The sequence below is a fragment of the Erithacus rubecula genome, assembly GCF_903797595.1.
Source record: "Erithacus rubecula genome assembly, chromosome: 18".
Lineage (NCBI taxonomy): Eukaryota > Metazoa > Chordata > Aves > Passeriformes > Muscicapidae > Erithacus > Erithacus rubecula.
In genome coordinates this window covers 855,277-879,006 of record NC_136670.1, presented here as the reverse complement: position 1 = coordinate 879,006, position 23,730 = coordinate 855,277, and the positions used below count along the sequence as shown (strand labels likewise).

The window sequence follows — 23,730 nt, the reverse complement described above, 5'->3', positions numbered from 1 at the left end:
GGAAAGAGTTTGAAAGAGATATCATGATCAGGAGAGATGGCACAGACCTTTTTTTTACTAAATCATTGTTAAATGTAGGTCTTGCTTAAACACCTTAGAAATTATATGCACCAACTGACATTTCTGTCCTAGGTGTAGTTCAGATTTCAGGGATGCAAAACCATGGTGGGTTAGGAAGCTGCTATTGCTTTGCTTGAGTACAGTGATGCCTTAAAGAGCTAGGAATAAGGCAACACACTCCCAAGACAATATTAGGATAAGAGGTAATGTAAAGGCTGGTCTTTATTCAGGGCCTCTGTGGGCAGATATGGGAAAATGCCCACGCCTGCATTGGGTGAATACAGTTTTGCAGATTTAGCAAATTAGCATATTTGACAAGAATCCCCAATTAGAAGCACTAGTGATGAGGTAATTCTTTCCTGGTTCTACTCTTTTCTGAATTCTTCCCCCCACTCCTTAGGTAAGAACTAAACTTTGTTTATGAAAATGTGTCTCAAAGAGCTGGTTTTAACCTTGGCTCACAGACATCCTAACCTTGGGCCCCCAGGGCTTGGAGCCTCTGGAATGTGTTTTGTTTTTCTGCCTATCAGAGTAGGGAAATGTACTGGAGTTAACTAGGAGCTATAACTATGCAACAATAGTTTACAGAGCTACGAATATATATGAAGGAAATATAAAAACAAAAATCATTTTGGCAACAGCTGAAGCTGGGACTGCACTGGTGAAACAGAGCACAGTTTCTTTCTGTAAGCATACAGTTTGTCTTGGAGGTGGAGCATCATGTAACATGTTCCCAAAAATGCATGAGCTGGAATGCAAAGTGAGTAACCTTGGGAAATTTTTTGAAACTGAATTTGGGCCCTTTGCCTATTTCTCTGGAAGTTTACCATGTCACCAGCATTTATTATAGAAAACAGAGTAGCCTATGCAGGTTGTGGGAAGCACAGTGCTGTCCAGAGGCTTGCACAGGGCAGAGGAGCAACAGAACAGGAATGCCCTAGGGTCTGGAGGCGCATAAATGAAGGTTAGCTGAGATCTGTATGGCAAGACTCTGATCTGCCCTGCCAGGCAGCTGGGTTTCCCATCTGTGGAAGAGTGCCACAGGAAGCAGCAGTCCCCTTGTAAAGGAAGGGAGAAGGTGCAGTGGAGAGTTACACAGCACACATGGCTGAAGAAATAAATGCCTGAGCAGCAAACCTGCAGACCATGGGTGATGTTCTTTGGTTCTGGCATGGGTTGCAAATTGAGAGTTTGTTTCACTTCCTTTGCATACATGGGAGCAACACTTCTGCACTCCATCTTATAAGATGTAGCTGGCTTGTCAGGGAGTGGTTCTCAGGAACCTTACCCTTATTGTCATGGCCGTGAGTCCCTAGAGAGGAGCTTCTGCAGCTTGCCTGTTGTCTGACAAATGAGGGACCATATTTTTATGTGTATGTAATGCCATGTTTTGTAGCATAGCTTGACAACTGATGGGTGTAATTTTGCCTGTGTGGTTAACATATAAAGTGAAAGTGGCTATGGAGGGAACAAATTACAAGCTGTAGTGAAAATTGAGGTGAAAAACCAAGATTTTTTAGCCTCTGAATGCAAGGTTTTGTTGCCCTGAGTTCCTAAATAGTGTGGAAAGATTGTACCTCCGTAAGAAAACAGATTTGATTTCAAGATACAGCCCTTGCAGCTCCTAACCCTGCAGGAAGCAGTTTTGTCAGAGCTTCAATGACCAGAAAGTGAAGCCTCAGAACCTACAGATATTGCAGTTCACACTCAGTGGGTTAAGGCTGGTAGTACTCGTGCTCTTGACTTACTGAACTTTACTCCAATTTAATTTTTTTGTATGTTGAAATTATACAAATGGAGAGCAGCCTTGTTTTAGAGTAAACATGCAAGCACATATTTAAGATCTTATATATAAGGTAGATGGTTTCTTTCTGGGGCTTGCCTGTCGTTGTTTTTTTTGTAGCATTCTGTCTTCTACTCTGATTCTAGTGTGTGTGCTTAATGATTCACCACATCTTTCCTGGGTTCTCATCCTATTGGTTTTCAAAGAGCATAGAATCTGCTTCAGCCTATAGGAAATCTTTGGAAAGGGGCGGATAGTTTCAGCTGGGGGATTTGAGTGTATTTATAGTAATATATAAATAGGGACAAGAAGAATACTTGCAAAGCAGGTGGTACTGGGCCATTTATGGATTGTTAAAGGCAAACTTTTTCTTTGCCTGGGGCCTGTCTTCTACAAAAATCTTTTCAGTGTTATGAATATTTATGCTGCTTTGTTGTGGTATTTTAAACTTCCTTTCAGCTTATGAAATGACATGTTTATCTCTTTAAATAACAGAAGGAAAGGAGGGAAAAAATTGTTTCCTGGGCAGACAAGTCTGCAGAGCTTTTACAAGGAGTCTTTAGCATAGCTGGAATAGAGGATAGCCCAGCTCACCAACACCGCACACTTTCCTTTGCCTCTGCACTTGGAGATGTGCTCTATGTGCTCTAGATGTCTCTCTATTACAAAGCTTCCTCTTTTGAGAATTTTTTGTTGTCTTTTCTGCTCAAATGTGCCTGTTTGCCATGTTTCAAACCAAAACACATGCTGCTGTTAGCATAGCAGAGTGTTCAGATGAAGTTGTGGCAAATAGTCATGTAGAGCTAGGAGATTTTGTAGTGTAATGACATATTACCCAGATTTAATCTAGGGCAATCACATTGAGCTTGCTAAAACCTTGGGAAAAGTACGTGCATCTGCCAGTGGAATATCCTCTGACCAGATTAAAATGAAGTCCTGGGGCCATTTTCTGCAGAGCTCACTAGTGAGTGGATTGGGAAGAGCTGGTTTAGCATGCTAAAAAAGCTGCTTGCAGGCAGTGATGGGGACCCTCTGTGCCCTCAAAAAGCCTTCAAAAAACTTTCCAAGCTAGGTGAATAGATACAGAGTCAAAATGTTTAGAAAAAATCCACTGTCTGAGGCTGTGCAGGTTTAATCTTTCTGTGTGATTTTGCTTTCAGTGGAGCAGTTCTCAGTGACTTCCTGGCACACCTCAGTATTTGGTTCCTTCTAGAGGGATCTTTGTAGGTCTTATTTCTGGGTGAGAATTGCTGTGAGCTGAGTAGCTTCCCAGGCTGACTGTGCTGCAGACTCACTGCAGAACAAGTCTCTTACTCTTCTGTGAACTTCCCTACAGAGGTTTTCACAGCTGTTGGAACCCAACTGGTGTTAAGGAAGGTTGTCTTTTCTGTCTCAAGGAAGTTTCACAGAATTCTCAGCACCCAAATCAGCAGCCATTTTTTGTTAGTATCCAGTTTGCTTTAAGAAAGGGGCAGCACATAGTGCACTCTGTGGCTGACAGCAGCTTGCACTAGAGACCCCCCTTCCCTTGAGACAGCATTTGGAGCAATAGTGAACCAGGAAGATAAACATCAGATTAATTTCAGAGTAGTTTCAGTATTGTTTACTGTATGTGCTGTAGTTGCATCTAGAGACCAGGTATTAAATCACAGTTGATGAGATAAATGTATTTGATGATCCTTGCTTTGAACCCCTACTAGGTTTTTTTTTTTTCTTCTCATATAATAAATGATTAACAATGTAGTGCATGGGTACAAAATGTGTGCCTGCCCTTCTCTAGACTTTGCACACTTCATGGACGTGCTTGTACTGACAGCAAACAGTGTACCTGGGCAGGTTTGTGTGGGATGCATCTCTGGCCTCTCTGGGACTTCATATAGCTACAGGAAAAACAGAAGAAATATCTGCAAGGCTATAGCAAAGGGTTCTTTGAGCAATCTGATGCAGAGCAATTGGTGCTCTGAGGTGTTCTTTGGTCAGCCACAGATCAGTACAGAGGGGTTTTTATACTGGTGTCCTCTTTCTCTGTAGATTCTGGTTTAGGCAAAAAAGCAAGATCTTGAAGCCAAGACACAGGAAAACTCCCACATGTATAAAAACCCACAGAGAAAAGTGGCTGATGTGTGGACAATTTTCTTATTCCTTTGTGTAGAGTGGACAACTTCTTTGTCTCTTGAGTGACCCCAAGAATAAACATGACCTTCTTGAATGCCACCAGTGAGTGTATTTGCAGATGAGCATCAGAGAAAGGATATGCTTTCCAACTAATAAGGTGAAGGTGGTCATTCTATATTGTCACCTGGCTGCACCTTTTCTGCAGATAAGCTTTGTGATGCTTGTTTGAAACTCCTTTTGTGTCTGTAACCTCCTGTGATGCTGTTTTGGAGAGAACCTGGTAGATGTTGAGCTCTTGATCAGTCCCAGTATATATGGAAGTTGTGATTCCTTAGAAATATTTTTTTAGTCCATAGTATCTTAGCAGTATGACATTAATGAACTTTCCTCTGGGATTTACAGTGCATTGCATAATGGCTCTTACTCCTTTTCTGAATAAAAATTCATTGTGAAGTAAGGGGGTTGTTGCCTGTAGATTGACTGATTTCTTGAACTCTCACAACTGATATGTTTTACAGCAAAAAAAGTCTGAAAAAGAAAAATAATTGTGTTTCCCAACACAAAGGAGCTAAAAGAGATGGATGTTCCTATGGCTGATTTTCAGAGGGAAAGGCATTTTGGTTTGGTTTGATTTGATTTGGTTTGTTTTGTGACAGACTGGCTTCAGCCACACCACTGCTAGTCCTGGCACAAAAGGTGCAGCTTTGCACAGCATTTGGAGTGAATCCCTCCTCCCCAGCACATGCTTGAGTGGAATTAAGGAGGATTGGAACACTTGGGTTTTTTTCACTCTTTTTCTTCTGTGGTTAATAGCCTGTAATATCTTAGACAAATAATTTGATTTGTGATGTATTCAGAAGTATTTTCCTAGCATGCTCAGCTGATGCCCAGGAAGCCACCACATGCTTACTTCTCTTCCACTGAATGAAGTTGATGACTTCATTTGTTTCATCTGCAGTAATAGGTACAATCTTCCTAAACAAACAGGTAGTCTGCACCATCAGGTGTGATCATCTCTTGCCAAAGTCCTTTTAATGTTGCTGCAGATGCTTGCACTAGAAATTCTTCTGTCTAGAAACACAGCCAGAGTGTCTAGAGTAAAAATTAAATGCCTTGTAAACTCAGCCATATTGTTCCTCCATCTTCATTGCTGTATTTATACTCAAAGATTTCTCCTCTGGCTCTGTGACAGCAGCAATTTCCCATAGACATATGGCAGCTTCTTATACTGTTCATTACAGTTTTTTCCTACCTTTGCTGACTCTGCACCATCTGATGGAATGATGGTTTGGGCTGCCAAGCAAACAGTGTTGTCTGCACATGTTCCAGCATTACCTAGGGCCATTTTTATATCTCACCTCGTACAGCAAGGGCTGCCCTGAGTTCTGGACTCTCTTATGTTCTGCCAGTAAGGAACGTGGATCTCTACACTTCCATCTCCTGTGTGGATGTGTTTTTGGCTGTATGTTTGAGGGAAACAGCACAGCCTTGCCTTTGGTGGTAGGATGCTGTTTTGGTGGTAGGGTATGTTTGGCATGGCTGGGGAAGTCAGTATTACTGCACACTAAACAGTTTTTCACTCTTCTGATCAAGTAATTAATTTCCAGTTCATTTCCAGACTTGGGTGAAATATCAGCAATGCATGGAAGTAGATGAAGTTTCTCACTTGAAAGGGGCAGCTTTCAGTGGGCCGGGCAAGGAGTAACCAGATTGACACAGTGGGAGCAGCACTAGGTTTCCTTCTGCACTTACAGGTGCTTTGTGTTGTATCAAGAACCAGTTTCTTCTGGCTTAATTTGAAGCACAGACAAGTTTAACGAAAAATCTCTAAGCATTCTTTGATTAGCATATCCTGCAATCCTCTTTCTAACAATGTGCCTTTGTTTCAGAATCCCTGTTTGCTGATTTGAAGATTAATTGGCTCTACTTACAGCACAATGGATGAACTTCAGGATGTTCAGCTGACAGAGATCAAACCACTCCTGAATGACAAGGTAATGCTGGCTGCTGCTTTGTCCTCACAGGTGTACTTGAGTTGACTTTGTGTCTTACCAGGAGCCCTAGCTGCCAGAATCTGTCTACAGATTGAAGTACCTTAAATACTGAAACCCACTAAATTCTTCCCCACTCTGGTAATCTACCACCACCCACTCTTCTAAATTCTCAGGGACAGACAGACCACCACAATTCAGGTAATTTTGGAGTCCTGGCCAAACAGTGCATACCTGTACTGAGGATTTGCAAAGGCTGGGTGGCAATTGGAAAAGTCATCCCATTCCTGATTTGGTGTAGCTGTAGAACCTCTAATAAGTTTCTACTTGTTAGAGGAATGCTGGATTGTATCCTGTTTTTTGTTTGGTTGGTTTTGATTGCTGTTGTTTTGTTTTGTTGTTTAGTTTGGTGTGTGGTTGTTTTTTTTTTTAATATTCTGTCTTAAATGATCCATTATTGTTTTGACCCCCTATACCAGCCCTATCTCCCTGGATTTAGTAATGGAGAGTCATTTCCTTTCAATGTCTGCAGAGCCCAGTTATGCAGATTTTTGTAGTACTGAGACTTTGGAAAATCATTGCATTGCAGTCGCTGTTTAAGTCTTTCACTCTGTCTTCTGTGGGCTGGGGAAGAGCCATCTGGGCTCACTGGAGGAAGAGCCTCACTGGGTTCTACCACAAACTGTTGTTGAGAGTGCCTAACTTCTTTACAGGCATCCCAACAAGATCTAGCATCTTGCATCTGCAGCCTGTGATGATGAGCAGTGTGGTTTGGTCACTTTGCATAGCTCACAGCCAAGTCTGATGGTGTGGGAAGGAGTTCCTAAGGCTTTGCTGTTTGATGGCTGATGATCAAGAAGTGGCTTGTGCTGCCAAAGGGCTGTCTGTGGTGCATGTCCACTCACTGTATGCTTGCAGTTCCCCACAAAATTGGTGGAATCTCTGGAATTCTGCTATGTTTTAGTCTGTATGGAACAGTTTTTGGTCATTTCTTTAGTGTTCTAACTTGTCTATTTAGTATATGTGAAATCTGAAAACTCAGCTGAAATCTGCAGTCCAGCTTCCTTTCTGACAGACTGGTGCTGAGCACTGGGCTTCTACCATTAAAAAAAAAAAACTTTCTTGGAAGAGTGAGTCTTCAAAGTACAAGATCAGTGTAGATCAGCAAATAAAAATGCAGAATATGGCCTTTGAGGGCAGTTTGTAATTTCAAACCAAGAGAGAAACATTTGCAGAAGTCAAGCTTCCTAAATAGAGTGGCCCAAATCTTGCTCATGATTCTCCTGGTATTTTCTGTGTTTGAATTCAGCTGGGTAGATTGCCCTTGCTTCTGTCCCCTGACCTAAGTAGGAGGCATTGAAGCATGCCAAATCTAAGTGGTTTGCACTTTACAAGTTTCCAGTCTTTCTGTCAAATGTTGCCTGGTCAGCCCCATCTGGTCCTTGCTGTGGTGTCAGTTGTGGTTCAAGTGGGCAGTGCTCACCCAAACAGAACAACAAGTGCTGTTAACCAGGGTGCAGAAGGGCTCCCAGAGAGTGATTACTTCTTTGCTTGACTCAGTGTTGAAGTTACAGGAAATAGATGCTATCTCAGTAGGGAGAAATAGGCAGCTCCAGAACCATCCTCAGTACTCCATGGGAAGAGAAGTTTGCTGTGACTCTCCTTTTCACACTTTGTTTTAACAAAATGAGGGTCTCAGGGAGCAGCCACCTCCAAGGTCTGGCCCTTATTAAGGCTTTCAAGCTTGAAATAATACATGTGTACTTTTTAGACATAGTTTATAGAGTATGAGGGTGTGGTGCAATAACCTTCTGTTCTGTGCAGCGTATCAGAGTCCAAAATTTATTGAGCTGGCATTCACTAAGGTTTTTACTGACCAGCCCACTTTAGATATAGGAGTTTGAGCCAGCATGGATTAATAGCCAGAAATAGCACACTAACACTCTTAAGGTGCTAATGAGTGAGTGTTCATGAACTCCTTAGATACAAAGGCTGCTGTACACAGAGAAGGAGCTCTGGTGTCTCAAACTCTAAAACCAGTGCAATTACCAGAGGAAGTGGAAATGGGTTGCATCTTGTTCATTTATCTGAACTGTAGGTAATGCTAAGGTGGACCACTCTATCCAGACTTTGTTCTGCCTCAAAACAGCAAAAAGTTACAACCTTAACTTTTAAAGAATATAAACACTATTTTGTTTGTGTGTAACTTAAGGTTAATATTAACTATGTCCAACAGAACCAATCTCTGATGGCTCTGAAAATGGAAATGCTGCTGGCCCGATTAGAGAGGTTAGGCCTCTAAATGACCTGTTGTCCCAGTTTGAATGTCAGGTGTCTGCTAGGGAAAGCAAGGCTGTCCTTTGAAATGGAAAAAGTAAACCCCTTCCCTCTGAGTGTAATTTTGAAATTAAGGGGTTCTCAGGCCGAGATATGAGGATGGGAATAGCAGCTCTTTACTAGTGTGTGCACAAGGCAAACAAACCAGCAGCAGCGATGGCATTTCCAGCGGCCAGAGCAGGAGCCCGGTGCCGGCGCTGCCGGCCGCGGCTCTTTGCCCTCGGTGCAGTTCCCGGCACGGCCGGCAGGGAGCGCTGGCGGCTCCCGCGGGGCGGGGCGGGGCGCTGATCCCCGCGCGGCTGCAGGGGGCGCTGTGGCGCGGCTCGGGCAGCGCGCGGCGATGGCGGCGGGGCCCGGGCGGGAAGGGATGGAGGAGAGAGGCTTTGCTCAGCAACCGGGCAGGGTCGGGCCCGCGGCTCCAGCGGCGCTCGCCAACAGCAAACTGAAGTGGCAGCGTGTCCTGGCAGGGCCGGGGTGCGGGATCCAGCAGCAGAGGCAGCTCCTGGTGTTGGGATGGCGGCGGTAGCAGCGACAGCAGCGACCTTGCTCCTCCAAAGCCAAGAGCGAGCGAGAGCAGCTGTCCCCCTGCTCTTCTTTACCTGCTTCTAATCTCGCACTGTCCCCCTCCCTCCCAGAGAAACTCCCAAAAACCAGAGAGGTTCCTCCTCTCCCCCAATCTCAAGGACCTAGCCATCATTGCTTCTTAGCATGTCAATGGGAAAAATTCCACAGGCAAAGAGGAAAGGAAAAACCAATCCCCAACACATATTTAAGAAGAACAATCAAGACAGCCGCGCTCAGGTTTTTCCAGCATGCCAGGGCGCCCCCAGTAGCTCCATCCCGGCGAGCCCTGCCTGCCTGGCCGCCCCCAGCAGATCTATCCTGGCGAGCCCTGCCTGCCTGGCCGCCCCCAGCAGCTCCATCCTGGCGAGCCCTGCCTGCCTGGCCGCCCCCAGCAGATCTATCCTGGCGAGCCCTGCCTGCCTGGCCGCCCCCAGCAGCTGCGCTGGGGGAAGGGCAACGGCAGCAGCTTCTCCTTCCCAGCAGCCGCATGGAGAGAGGCTCCAACAGCGCCGGCTGTGCCTGGGGGGTGGCAGGGCCCCATGGCCGGCAGCAGAAATATGGTGAGGGACTGTCCAGTGCAGAACCTGAATGAGATCAGCCTCTCAGAGCTGCAGGATCCTGCAGGAATCTTTGAACTTGTCGTCTGAAGAACCTACGAGCAGCAGTTTTTCTTCTAGTCAGAGCAGAGGAGGAAGTGAGGACATGTGAGGGAAACAACATGGAGACACCAAGGTCATGGAGAAGGAGGGGGAGGAGGTGCTCCAAGCACCAAAGGCAAGGTTCCTCTGGAGGCCACGGTGAGGACCATGGTGGAGCAGCTGTGCCCCTGCAGCCCATGAGGTCATGGGGGATGCTGAGATCCATTCTCAGCCCATGGGGAAGTGCTCACGCTGGAGCAGGTGGTTGCCACAGAAAGCTGTGATCCAGTGGGAGACTCAAATGGAGAGAGAGCCCCAGCTTCCAGAGATGGAGAGAGGGCCTGTGCTTCCAAACTACAGCAGCCTTAAAAGACTGCACCCTGTGAACAAGTGACCCATGCTGCAGCAGTATTGGGAGGACTGTGTGCCCATGGGAGGGACTCACACTGCAGCAGTTTTGGCAGGACTGCTGCTCATGAGAGTGGACCCATGCTGGGGAAGCTCATTGAGAACTGTCTCCCATGGGAGGGGCCCCATGGCATAGCAAAGGAAAGACTCCTCTCCCTGAGCAAACAGATCTCGAGGGATGACCAAAACCCCCACACCCTGGCTCCTTGTGCTTGTGGCTGGGAAGGAGGAGGGGGCTAAGGGGAAAAAAAACAAACAAGGTGTTTTAAAGACTTATTTTCCTTCTTGTTTTCTTCCTCCGACTCTATTAATAATAAATTTACTTTGCACCTTTAAATTTGAACCTGTTTGCCCTTAGAGTGTTTTCTCTGAGTCCTTATCTCAACTCATGAGCCCTTTGTTAATTTTTTCCCTCTCCTGCCCAGCTGAGAGCAAGAGAGGGTGAATGAACACCCTGGCATTTGGCCAGTAAGCAAACCACACCGGGTGCTATGTCTGAAACACATAAGCTGGAATGCCATCTCAAGTGGTTTGCTCAGCCTTTTACTGACAGCTCTCAGTGATGTAATCTACTGTGTGGTTGGGACAGTGTTTTTCAAAGCACACAGGCAGCTGCAGGATGCCAAGTGGGTGCTGTACTGACTGTGTTTGCCTGCATGCATGGAGCCACCCTCTGGGAAGGGTCAGTGGTGAGCTACTGCACAGAGTTCCCATGCACTCGGGTTTCAGGAGCTTGCAGGTCCCTGTGTCTGTCGTGAAGCAGATCCCATACCTACAGCAGTGGCTGCACAGGAGCTGACTGCAGGCTTGTTTTCTTGCACTCAGTACATGAGATCCCAGGAGCAGTCCCTTCAGGAGTTTTGCATCCACATTGTTAATGGACACTAGGAGTAGACAAAACCCAGATCTGTATGAAGCCCAGCTGTTGCCAGTGTGTTTCCTATGTGCACATGTCCCTGCTTTAACACTCACTCTCAGCTGTGTACAAAGGTACTCATTTCCCTTAGCTGGTAGCCTCCTTACAGCCCTATAACTATTGTTGTATAGGAATGGGCAGATCTTGCATGGAATTTGCTTGTACAAGTTTTGCATTTCACTCCTTACCTGACTGCAGCCAGTGTCAACTGTGCTATAACCAAAGGTCTCTATGTGAAACTTTCATTATGTTGTCTGAGACATTGTGCTGATCTCCTTTTTTCTTTCTTTTTTTTTATTTTTTGTTAACAGAATGCAGCTCGCAACTTCCAGGACTTCGACTGTCAGGTAAGACCATGTACAGGACACAAGGATCAGTTGGTAACTCCTCATAGCTCAGCATTGATGTTGAGAGAGATTAAAAAAAAAACCCAAACAAAAACCTCTATATTTTAATTTTAGCTCCTGTTAAGGTTTAATCAATAAGAACTGGAATATATCCAGTGACAGAAATTAGCCTTCACCCTTGCATGCCAAGCTGCAGAGAGTTCTGAGGTGCAGACTGCTCTGCTGAGGCTACACAACATCTTGCTGGATGGCTGCTTTCCTGAATAATAGTTTCTTGGAGAATTCAGTATGCTAAAAAGCTGCAGCTCTTTTGTGTCCTGTCTGGTTCACTGGCTGGGAAAGGAGAAGCTTGCATGTTCTACCTGTTTGAAGCATCCTCCTTGAGAGGAGATGGAAGTGAGAGAGCTGCCCCAGATACAGCACACTGCTTTGCTGGGCCTGTTTTGACACAGCCATGGTTGTTATCAGGGGTTTATGGATGGTACAGAGGTGAACCCAATGGCTCTGGTTGCCATAGGAATAATCCTTTTGTAGAAGTGGTTGCTCCACCGCCATCCAAGAGAGAGAACATGCTCTGTGATAGGCAGAGCAGAGCACTGAGATTCTATGGGGCATTTTGTGGAGCACAGGCTCATTTCTCATACCAGATTATCCTGCTGCTTTCTCACTGAGCATGTGGGTATGCAGCTAGTGGCTGTTCTCTCTAGCAGTTGCAGGCTGCTGTGTCTGTAGTGCTCTGCTGAGCACAGGGCAGGTCCTACAGCTCTGCTATAGCACACCAGAGGCTGGTAACATCCTGTGATAAACAGAAGTCTGTTGATGTAGATCATTCCAGAAAACCATTTGCAAGCCTATGCATATCAGGAACATAGTAAAGGCAGTCCATATTTTTTCCTTCTCTTAATATCAAATACTGATAGTGTGCACGTACACATCAGTGTACTGCTTTAGCTCAATTAACTGCAAGTTTTGGTATCTTAAAGCCTACAAGTATAAAAAAAACACTATAATCACATTATAACTTTAGTGTCTGATCTGGAAATCAGCAATAGTGTTAAGCAATGTTTTTTCTTTTGACATAAAGTTAGACAATGGGTTTGAAACACTTTCCTGTACTGTCATGTCTCTATCTATACCTTCTCTGTTACCTTTAGAGGTAAAGCGTGCTCCCATGTCAGATGGGTAATGGGTAAAAATAGGTGCAGTGCCTTTGAGGAAGTGTAGACAGCAGAGACACTTCCTGCTGAGCTCTGTGTGCCAGGATTGGGAAGAATATGAATATGTTGTGTATTGGCCTCTGCTGGCAGTCCTCTACTGACCCACCAAATCTCTGGGTGTGCCCACACCTCGCCTGACTGTGAGTGGCATGGTGATGGGAGCTGGAGTGGAGTGGGAAGGTGGGAAAGGACCCTGTCATAGAGTTGTGTGTAGCTGCTGCCTCTTGGCTCCACACTTCCCTTCATCAACCAAAGCCTCTTTGCACTTTTCTTTGAGCAGAGCCCCAGATCTAAGGCTGGGTTTCCAGTTACAGCACAGTGAAGTTCTCAATCAGCTTCCAATAGCAGCAACATCTGCAAGGGACCTGGTGGATTTTAAGGCAAAATTTAAAGAATTTGTGAGATGGATTTTATTATCTTACACAGTGTAGTGTTTGCAATATGAGACTGTGGCATCAGTGATGTGAGACCTGTATTTCAGACTTTTTTTATTTTTCTAACAGTTAAAAAAAGTTGTTTTAAATTGAGTTAAAGCTGTAGCTTTGTCTGGGGCTGACCACATCCTGAACTGTGCTTGCAGGGCTGCAGGCAGTGCAGTGAGGGAACGGGATGGTGAGGGAAAGGTGAGCCTCTGTCAGCACTGTTGATAACCCTGTTGGCAGTGCAGGTCCAGTTTGAGCCCCCCAGTAAAAGACATTGTCATATTGGAACAAATCCTGTCTGTATTATTCTGTACTCTTGGCCATGAGATCATTTGCTGTAAGTCCATCCCAGAATTTCACAGGGTATGGTGAGTTGGAAAGAACAAGTCCAGCTCCTAGGTGAATGGCCTGTATTGAACCCACCATGTCTGGTGTTATTAGCACCATGCTAATAACCAATTTAGCTAACCTCAGGGTCCCAGCTCCTTCCAGGACTGACTGATGTCCCCACCCTAGCTTCTCCTTGGATACAGCTGGAGTAACAGCCACCCTCAGTGTCAGTTCTGTGGTGCCTTTAGACCTCTCTCTGGCTGAAATCTGGAATTTCAACATATTCCCTGCAGCTGGGCCATGCTTATGAAAGGGAGAAGTGTTTAGTTTATTCCCATTTCAGCAGCGTGTCATTAGCCCTGTCACTGACGGTTCCCCACACTGGTTTCTGTATATTTGGCATATGCTACTTTTCAATGCAACATGAAACATATGTAAAATAGATGTAACATGTTTAAGTTTGTAAGATTTTCCTTTGGTGAAAAGGGATAATGCCATTGTGAATTTCTATTTATTTCCCTGTATGTTTGGTTTAATTTTTGAGTAACTTGCCAGGATCAGATCTGGGCAAAGTCAACAGCAGAAGTTTCTGCTTCTTCCTGCTTCTGAAATTTGTTACTCTGGGATGAATGTGTGTGAGGAAGCTTTTAGCTTTTCTGGTACAGCTGACTTCCAGATACAGCTGTCCTGGTTTTCTTAAATTGTTCATATGCAAGCTACCAGTGCTAACCCTGCTACATAACAGATTGCCTGGGCATCAGTTAAACAACCCCACATAATCTGGTAACTGCAGTGGAGATGAAGTGGAGAGCTAGCATGGGGGCTTAGTGGTCTTTAGCAATATGAATTTAGGTTATTCTCAGAACTAAAAAGTATTAACCTAAATCTGAGACCTACATTTTACTTAAAAGTGGTATGAACCCTAATGAAGTCCAGGCTGGGCTTTTCCCAATGTCCATGGGCAGATGGTTGAATAAATGGTCTGGAATGCTTATGGACAGATGGTGCGGTGACCTGCACTGTTAATAGAGCTGTGCCTGTGCTTTTATTATTATCTGCAGACCCTCTGCAGCTTTCAGAAGTAGGTGTTCTGTCTCAGCCTACATCTCTCTTCCAGATGATTTGCTTTAAATAGAAATGAAGGAATATGCTGATATATTTGTAAAACTATCCAACTAAACTTGTTATGTTTGTCTGAAATAAGCTGGTATTTGATCTGATGAGTTGATTTGATCATTTGAGCTGACACTTCCCCTCTGCTGCCTCTCTCCAACGGGAAGACAGAGAAGTGTTTGGCTTTCAGCACACACCATGCAGAAGGGAGTGTGTGGAGGTGGTCTGGGGTTTGGCTGAGTATTTGCAGAAAGGAGGAGGAGGAGGGAATAAGTAAGTCCAGAACATGCAGGGTTCATCTGAAACAGTAAAGACAAGGCATGCATAATAAACCCTTGGAGGAAAGAAATTTCCTGGTATAAAAATGTGCTGTCTTGCTGGCATTAATGAAAAATGTGGAGTTACTCAGTTGCATGTGCCCAGAGTAAAAATAAGCACAATGTTTGCAGAGTTAATGTCAGACCTCGATAAAAAATTTTTTGCCACTTACTTTTACTGAAAGTATCTTTTCAATAAGTCTGTGTTTGTACTGATTCAGTTTTGGGGAAGGTTTTTTGCAAATATGTAAACTTAAAGTAGTTTGAAGCTTTTTTAATCTGCATTTTTAAAAGTTTGCTTATTCTTGCCTAGTGTCTTTGGTTTATTTTTACTTGCTCTGCTGTCAGAGGGAATGTGCTGCTGAGAGGTTATTGAGGTATTCTATTGTGTGGATTTCCTGATGTTGGAGACGTTGAATTGAAACTGTGCTCATTTTTTGAAACTGTTCATTTTTTATTTAAGACGGCTTGTGGGTACTACCCAGTGGCATTGAATACAAGATGTTTTAAGGCATCTTCTGTTTACTGTGCTGAAATAAGGTTGAGGAAGGGCTTGCTTTCTATGTGAATAATGGGAGCCGTTCTCACCCCTATTAAACATTTTGTCTGGAATATTGAGCACCATTGTTCCTCTGGTTTGTACAAAGAGTTCTTTTGTTTAAAGTCATAGAGTGAAATTAATTAGAACACACAAAATGTTTTAATCTAGAAAGCAAGTCTATTCAATACCTGCTAGGTTAATTCTGCTGCTAATCTTATTAAAACTAGCATCACCACTAAAGAACTGATTTTAACTTCTGACATTGCAGCAAAAAAGCACTGTAAAGACAACAATTATTAAAAAAGGATTTTATTTTGGCCTTTTTTTTTTGCATTCTTTATGTTTGTTGGGAAGCTTTTCCTGTAATTCTTCCCCTCTAGTTTTCTATCTAAAAGCTCACTTTTTTAGTAAAACTGCAGTGTTGAGTTCTGGAAAGTTTTAGCTGGACTTGGACTGAAACATGACTCTTATTTCTAAATGTATGTGCACAATCCTTCCCTGGGGTTTACTTAGACATTAGTTTTGCTTTCTGTATTCTGTGACAACAATGTGCCAAAGGGGTGATTATGCATTTTTAATACTTGCAGTTCCTGTACTTTATAGTTCTTATGAGTGAGTTTTTAGAGCAAGGCAAATATATGTGCTTTAGGTTGAGCTGTTTTCAGCCATTATGCAACATCCATTAATGGTATTTCACAGCAATTAATGAGTAACCAGGTTTAATTCAATGCAGTTCTAGTTCCCAGGAATGTGGAAAGTTTGGAGACACAGAAGACGGCCTTGCATTCTCTTCTTCAAGAGATTTTAAGATGTTCATTGTCTTCAACAGAGTACTGAAATGCAGTTTGGGACATCATATGAGTAGGAGGACTCTCCTTGGCTGGAAACATGGCCCTTGGCTTAGCTCCCAGGTTCCTTGAGGAGTTAAGGTGATCTGGAGTCTAGCAGGCACACAAACTATTTCAGGCTCAGCTGTGTTAGCACATTCAGATCTCCCTTGTGCGGGCCTCAGGTTTACAAAGGCTGTGTGAGTGCAGGTGGTGTCACCTTTAGCCCACTGCTCAGGGGTTGGGAGAGGCCAGAGGTTCTCTGTTTTGTTTGCAGCCCGTGGGGAAGGATGCAGTCTCACACTGCTGTCTCAAAACAGGAGTGCAGAGTGCCTCCCTGCCAGCCTTGGGCAGAGCAGAGCTCAGCTGCCATGGTTTAATTCACCCTGAACTATTACAGATCTAGGCAGGTCCAGTTTCCTGCCTCAGGTGGAGAAGAGGGGATTTACTCTTAGAGCAGGAGGAAGAAGCACCACATATTCCTCAGTCTGTGCTGGGTGCCTTGCTCATGACACAGGATGCTTGACAGGAGTGCAAGAAAGTTGTGGTTTTATCTGCTTCTTGTAACACATGGGCCGGGCAGGAAATGGAAAATGCATCTTTCTACATCTCAGATATGTTGTTGTGAATTGCTTACTGGTCTCAGCATTGTGTGTTGTAGGGGTTCATGATTTCAGCTTTGGGAGCACAAACCCGGCCTGTCAGCCATGCTCATGTTGTAGCTCACTTGACTGAGTTCCTTTGACTGCAGAGCCAGTGTCTGTTCCCTGGCACAGTCTGTGTTTGGAAGTGACTTGCCAGTTCTTGCTGGCTGACACTGAGCATTAGCAGGGGTCACAGGGATGCACTGGGTCCATATTTCACTGTCACCTGCCTTTGGAACAGGTGCTTGGAACTCCTGTTGCTTTTGAGTTTGTGTAAGCAGATTATATATCTCATTCTTCTGCTGCTCTTGATTCTCACCTAGATTTTCTCTTATTGAAGACTTAATCCAATTACACAGAGTACGAGAAACCAATTCTTGTCTGTATAGATCTGTCTTGGCTTGCAAAGCAGGATATAACCAAAAGTTTGTATTCTATTACCATCCATTAAAACCAGATGGGGCAGTTATCTTTATCTTTTCCACAACTCATTTTTCCTCCAGGGAGATATCTTCTGTTAATGGGCCATTAAGTCCCACTGTATGACTGATAAAATTACATCATCCCATTGGGAGATGCTCCAGGCAGGAGAAGGAGCCAAGCCTTTTCTACCTAGATAAAATCTTGGAACATCAGGGCAGCCTTTTTCCACTGGATTCCAAAGGAAAACCAGACCTTCCCACATCATCACTGGACCTTTGGAAGAAAACGACACCCTTCTGTAGGACAGCTACTTCAACAGAACCACATCTGCCAGTGCAGGAGGATGCAGCCACCATTTAATGGGACTGCTACCAACACCCTGACTGACTGATGGGGTGTCAGGTTGTATTCTAACTCTGTCAGTGTTTCAGTTCTTTTTTTTCCTCTTTTGTATCACTGTACTTTTATTTTAATTTTTCCTGGTAAAGAACTGTTATCCCTATTCCCATATCTCTGCCTGAGAGCTCCTTAATTTCAAAATTATAATAATTTGGAGGGAGGGGGTTTGCATTCTCCATTTCAAGAGAGGCTCCTCCTTTCTTAACCAACACCTGTCTTTCAAACAACACAACAAGATCATATTGTGTTTTGTATTAATAAATTTCTGCTCTGTATAGAAATGAATTATTTACTTCAAGGTGTTATTTTAAATCAAATTTTTATTTGCTTCCCATGCAGCCATATGGCTTCAACTCTACTATTTTCAAAATAGCTTTGCACTGAGAAGGAGATGGGAAGCACTCAGCTGCCAGCTGTCTTAAGGTTGGCAGTATTATAATGGGAAGAGTTACCAGATGGTGATGTTTTACAGTCTTACAATATGTTTTTCTTATCTTATAGTCATAGTTTATGGTATTGTTTTAGTAATGTGTAGAAATTTGAGGGCAGCTGTGTCCAAGAGCAGTGGAGTGTCTGCTTTAATCTCTCCATAGCTGGTAGCTGGGAGGCTGCCCCAGGAGCATGGTGTGATTCCTTTTCATCTTTGCCAAGACCAGCAAAGATTATGTTGAGTAAATAGCTGTAGCCACAGAGTTAGTGAAAAAGGGGATAGCCTGCCCTTAGTAATCTGCATCTCCCCCACCTTCCAGCAAAATGATAGAGGCAGTTTTCTTTGCCTTAGGTGAACCAGGAACTGAATGTCCTTAAGTTGAAAGGTTTTTTGGGGATATTTCTAGGCCTGTGCTAGTACGGACATTCAACAAGCTTGAGCAGAGTGCAAGCAACAGACACCTTGCTGCTCTGTGTTCTCCCTGGTTTTCATGTTAAAAGAATTTTTTGGAAGGGATTTTGCAGATGTGTTCTTTATCGTCAGTCTGCAAATTAAATAAATTCCCAGTTTTTCTAAGGAATTAATTTTGAACTTTGAGCCAGCTTCACATTGGGAGTAAAACTCGTCTGGTAATGCCAAAAAAGCAGCTTAATAAATTAGTCATGAAAAGCACTGGTAATATGAATTCTAGTCATTAATCATTCCCACTGTGAAACAAATGGTTGCTTCAGCCTTTAATAACTTTTAAAACTTAAGTACTGGATCACACTGTGACCTGGGTCTGTGGGAGCACGGCTGGAATTTGGACTGCTACTTCTGCTGCCTGTGAGTTTCTGGGGCTGCCACTGGATGCCTCATTCCTTCAGTCACAATGTTTTTTCTCAGTATTGGCAATTTTTGGTGGTGTTAAGGAAACTTCCCTGTCCAACCCTTCTGGAGCTACTCTGGCAGTCTCTCTTGCACCACTTGAACTGGGACCAAGTCCCTGGCAGCTCACATCCCACACTCAGGCACAGTAGGTTTCTTACTGGCTCTACCCCAGGTTTTCCGTAACAGAGTCACAGACATACAGATCCCTAAGATAATTTAATCATGGTGCAACAACTAAATAGCAAAGCAACAAAATAAGGGCTCGAGCTGGTGCCTCCAAAGAGGGACCCCAAACATAGTGCAGGGAAAGTCTGAGGGTCCTCAACTACTGCAGTGTCTCTGAGTCTGGGTCCCCTTCTGGGCCTCCTCTAGGTCTTAGGGCCCTTTTCTGCAAAGGGTCTTTAGTTCATGGTCTCTTGCTGCAGGCTTGGGCTCCTGCCCCCCCAGAGCTCAACCTGCAGTTCCACTGCAGCTGCACCTGAAGCTACTGGCCCTGAATGGATTCTTTAACAGGTGGCACTTTGTCAGTGGCACTGTCATTGTTCCCCTCTCTGGCCAAAGGCAGAGACTGGCGGTCAGAAATTGTTCCTATGTTTGAACCTTTGGCCAAGTCACTACTTCTTTCTGTAATCAGTCCCACAGTAGATTCAGGCTTTGGCAAACATAGTTGGGTTTTCCTCTTTAATTTGAGAAGCATTCAGAAATGTTAAGGGCAAATAGAATAATATCCCAGCCTTGTCTGACCTTCTGCAGATGCCCAGCAAGGAATGCCTTCCAGCTGTTCTTATTTGAGTTTGATCTCAGATATTTGAAAGCTTCTGTTGGGTTGTGTTGTATCACCTCCTAGTATCTGAGCCACTATGGTTCACACACACTTCTGAAGTGCAGGGCTCTTTGATGAATAGCAGAGATTCTCAGGAGCTGGCACCATAGAGATTATAGCAAAACTCACAGGACAGTGAACCCAGCCCTGAACTCCTGATTACAGATTTCCATAAGACTATCAGCTCGCTGGACATGGGGCAGGCAGAGGGACAGGAGAAGGGCTCTTTCTAGTGGCATTTCATCATCAAGTCAGCCAATCTAAGTTGCATCCATTACATGGTAACAACACTGCATTTTAGCCACACACTTCTGTGGAGCAGCAGGTTAAGGAGCCCCAGAGCATGAGAAGCCATTGATGTGATTCTGGGGGCAGAGAAATGTATTCCATGCCTTCCAAGAGCTGCTCTGTGATGGGAACCATAATGTATTCCAGAACATCCTTGGGGAAAAGAAAATAAACTAACCAGCAAACGATAGAAAACTTCACTAGTTTTACACTCAAAGTTCAGAACAAAGTCTGCACAGAAATAGAGAAGATTGTTGAACATAAACTGAGCAGAGAGCAAATGCCCATCATCCATTACAGCAGAGAAAAGGAATGGTGGCAGAAAGCCAGAATGATTAACAGAAGGGCAGAGAGACTATTATAAACAAAGCATTTTTTAAAAAGCTTGAGAAAATGAAAAAGGTTTTAAACTGTAGCAGATTAAATATATGAACAGAACAAAGCAGGCAGAGGGGATTTTGAGAGATGATTTGCAAAGGGGAAAAGCCCAACTGTCCTGTTTCAGATCTGTCAGAGTGGAACCTGGAAGGAAGGCTTAGGGCTTCTGATAGCAGAAAAATGAAATATATATTTTTTTGCATGCAGGCTTGGCACAGAGCAGCTCAGAGAGTCTGTGCTGGAATGTTCTTTGTGGGGAGTCAGTGTAGACCCTGCCTTAACCCACAGTGCCCAGAGGCTCTTCAAAAAGAATACTTATGCATTTGTAGCAGGTTGTCAGAACTGGAAGTATAAACCCAGGGGATTTAAATAAGTTTAAAGATTAAATAGTTGAAGTGTTAAGTGAGAGGTTATGCTCCTCTTTTGAAGCTGCCATGGTGCCCAATGATTCATCTGTCAGACATTTTATAAGACAGATCAGAATTCAGAGGAATTCTGGGAATTCAATGGCCAGATAAAATTAGCAGAGTCTAGTGGATCAATTGCTCTGATAAATATTAGGAAAGGGTAATGTAATTTTTTTAATGGAAGAAGTCCTGCTCTGCAAAGCTGTTGGAATTCTTCAAAAGAGTCAGTAGTGATATAAATAAAGGGAAGTCAGTCAATGCAACCTACTTGGATTTCCAAGAGACAGGAGCAAAAGGAGTCTTAAGGCATATCTCTTAAGGGACTTAAGAGACCATGCAGTCAGAGTCCACTGTGGATGGATGAAATACTGATTTAAAAAGCCTAACATTTGTTTTCACAGTTGAGATCACTTGAGGAGCACTCTGGAGATCTGTACTGGGACCTGTACTGCTTAAATATACTCTTCAATGGTATGGAAAAAGTGATGGAAGGTGCAGGGACAGAACTTATCTGCCTTTGGGTAAACAAAATGTGCTACACATTGAGCCAAACTTTCCTAGAATGAAAAATGAAAGCATAGGCTCAGGGCTGATGACAGCCCAGAGGCATAAGACCTTAACATTGCAAGGGATGAGTGACAATGTCAGCACAGGGCTTGTGGCTTTCAGCAAAGCAAGTTAATCCTTGTTCATCAGGAACAGAGAAGAAAGCAGCCCCATTGTGCTGCTTGGTGCATCCACAGCATGTGCCTGCGTGCGTTTGACATCCTGCCAGCCCCTTGGCTCAGCAAGGTCACAGCTGTCTGGGGCACAGCAGTGGGTCAGGGCCAGCTGCTGCACCAGGGCTGCCTGCACAGAAATGGGCATGTGAGGGTCATGAGCTGTTGGGGTGTCACTTCTGGGGACTATGGAAATGGGGTCAGTTGCTCCCCAGCTTCCAAACCAAAGGCCAGGAGATCTCATGCAAAATCAGCAGTTACAAGATGGAGAATTATGTAGTTCTTTACCCCACACATTAATAGGGTTCAGCTGCTCTGGTCACAGTGGGAGAGAGGTACCAAAGGCATGAGTGTTTGTGGGTAGCAGCCCCATCCTCAGAAGGTTGAAGACCACAACTCCAGTAAAATAAGTCTAATTTGACCTACAGGTTGTTGGAGGCTGAGAAACTGTTACAAGATGCAAATTTTTGAGAACTTGTATCTCAGTTTTTGCTGTTCCACAAGCACAGGCTCCTGAAGTCAGCAAGTTACAGCTGCAGCTGGTCTCCACGTCTTCTCTTCCTCCTCCATCATTGCTCTTCTCATTCCCGAGCTGCAGGCACTGCTGGTGTTTGCAGCTATTGTTCCCAGCTGTGCTGGGTGGGTCCATGGCCACTGCCTGCCCAGCCTCACACTGTGTTCCAGCAGTAAGTGTGGCATGGCTCTGGGAGCCGTGCTGCGTCTGCTACACACCTCCTTCCCATCTGCAGCAGGGAGGCTGCAGCTGCTGTTTATTTTTACCTACTGTATAAAAAAGGCAAAAGATAAAAATATCTTCAGAAAAACTTCTGATGAAGCTTTCAGTACCAAAGTAAAAACTGAATTTTATCCAGCTCTGCAAAACACAACCTGTGGATTGTGGGCTTCTTTTGTGTTCATCTCCCTTATTTTGTAGACTGCAGGTTTGTAAAAGTCTGGCTGTCTCCTAGCCTCATGTTTTCCACCTGCCTTCTTGTATCACTGCTTCCCTGCACTAGACCAGATAAGCGTTCAGACCTTAGCTGGAATTGGACACCTGCAAGGTAACAACCCTTGAATCTCTTTTCAAACTACACTGACATAGTGTGTCATAGCTGGCCTGAGCAAAGAGCAGAAAGAAACCAGAGTCTGGAAGCATCTGCTACTTTCCAACACAACACTTCTACACAAGCAAAGGGCAAATACCAGGAAAAAAAAACATGCTATAATTGTTGTTTTGGGACTGGGTAGCATTGATGCAGTGTGACACAGGCAGGACATCTCACTAGGCTCCTATGAAGGGTGTCTACAAGGACATGGACAAAGTGTGTTTGTCAAGGACAGGGTGCAGTTTGCAAAGTTCCTGTTCTCTCATTGAGTGCTCTGGTACCCACTGTGAGTGAGTTATTCTGCTATTGAAAGAGTAATAAGCCAGAAATAATGTAACTAAATAATAACATTTGGGGGGCAGTTCAAGGTAGCAGTTGTATCGTGTAAGTGTAGAGACTGTTGTCATCCAAAGCATAATACCTAAGCTCTGGTTTAAGCCTCTATCTCGTTGCTGTCCTCTGGCTTTGATGCATAGGAGAGCTGTTGTGGAGACAAACAGGTGAGGAGAGTCATGTGTGCTTTAATCATGTGGCATCTGAAAGTGATTTTGTCCTTTGCAATGAGAGATTTAGATAAAAGCCCTAAAACTCCAGAGAAAATTTCAAAGAAAATAAAGTCCACTGGAAAAACTAACACAATTACCACGAGAGAAGCTGGGGGTAAAAGTCAGTCTTATTTCTCCAGATAATCTTGAAAAAGAGATCATCATGATAGCTGATGTGCAGTTAAAAAAGTGAAGGTAGAAACCCTTATTTGGTTATAGTGGCTCCTGCTCTCTTTGTGGAAAGGAGGAAGTCTTGGAAAAAGACTTTAAAAATAATATACTTTATTTAGAGCATAGAAGAGTGGCTGCTTCCCAGGAGGAGGATTTACATCTTTCCAGGGAACTAACAGGAGAAATAAGAAGTTAAACGCTCCCAGTTTGAGGCATTGATGCTGTACAGGGCAGAGTGAGAAGTTTGCAGGTTTAGCTTCTTATATTTTTCAAGTACTGCTTGCTGAGATTTGTTAAAGATGGAATTCCTTATGTTGCTGCTATGTCCAGTGTTGTCCTGGTTTGACTGCCAAGGAAGGTGGGAACCTCCCTTGTGATGGAGAATGTGACCCCTTTCCCTCCAATTATTCTAACTTTGAAATGACAGGGCTTTCAGGCAAAGCTGTGGGAGAAGCAGCAGCAGTTGGTTCCCAGAGTGTGTGTACAGCAAGGCAAACAGCAGCCCCAGCCCGGCCCGGCCCGGCCCAGCCCGAGCAGAGCCCGGCCGAGCCCAGCCCGGCCCAGCCCAGCCCAGCCCAGCCCAGCCCAGCCCAGCCCAGCC

The 23,730-nt window shown here is 44.3% G+C and overlaps 1 protein-coding gene across 5 annotated transcripts in view; it reads left to right on the top strand.

Annotated features, from left to right (window-relative positions):
* The window catches only part of NDRG3 (NDRG family member 3), a 378,731-nt gene that overhangs the window by 340,081 nt on the left and 14,920 nt on the right, over window positions 1–23,730 (top strand). For 4 of the 5 annotated variants that reach the window (XM_079322022.1, XM_079322021.1, XM_079322020.1 and 1 more), the window contains exons 2-3: window positions 5,848–5,952; window positions 11,124–11,159. In XM_079322022.1, the coding sequence (XP_079178148.1) occupies window positions 5,896–5,952; window positions 11,124–11,159 (93 nt within the window). In that variant the 5' untranslated portion in view covers window positions 5,848–5,895. Of the gene's footprint in view, window positions 1–5,844; window positions 5,953–11,123; window positions 11,160–23,730 lie in introns of all 5 variants that reach the window. The other variant, XM_079322019.1, reaches the window with a different exon arrangement.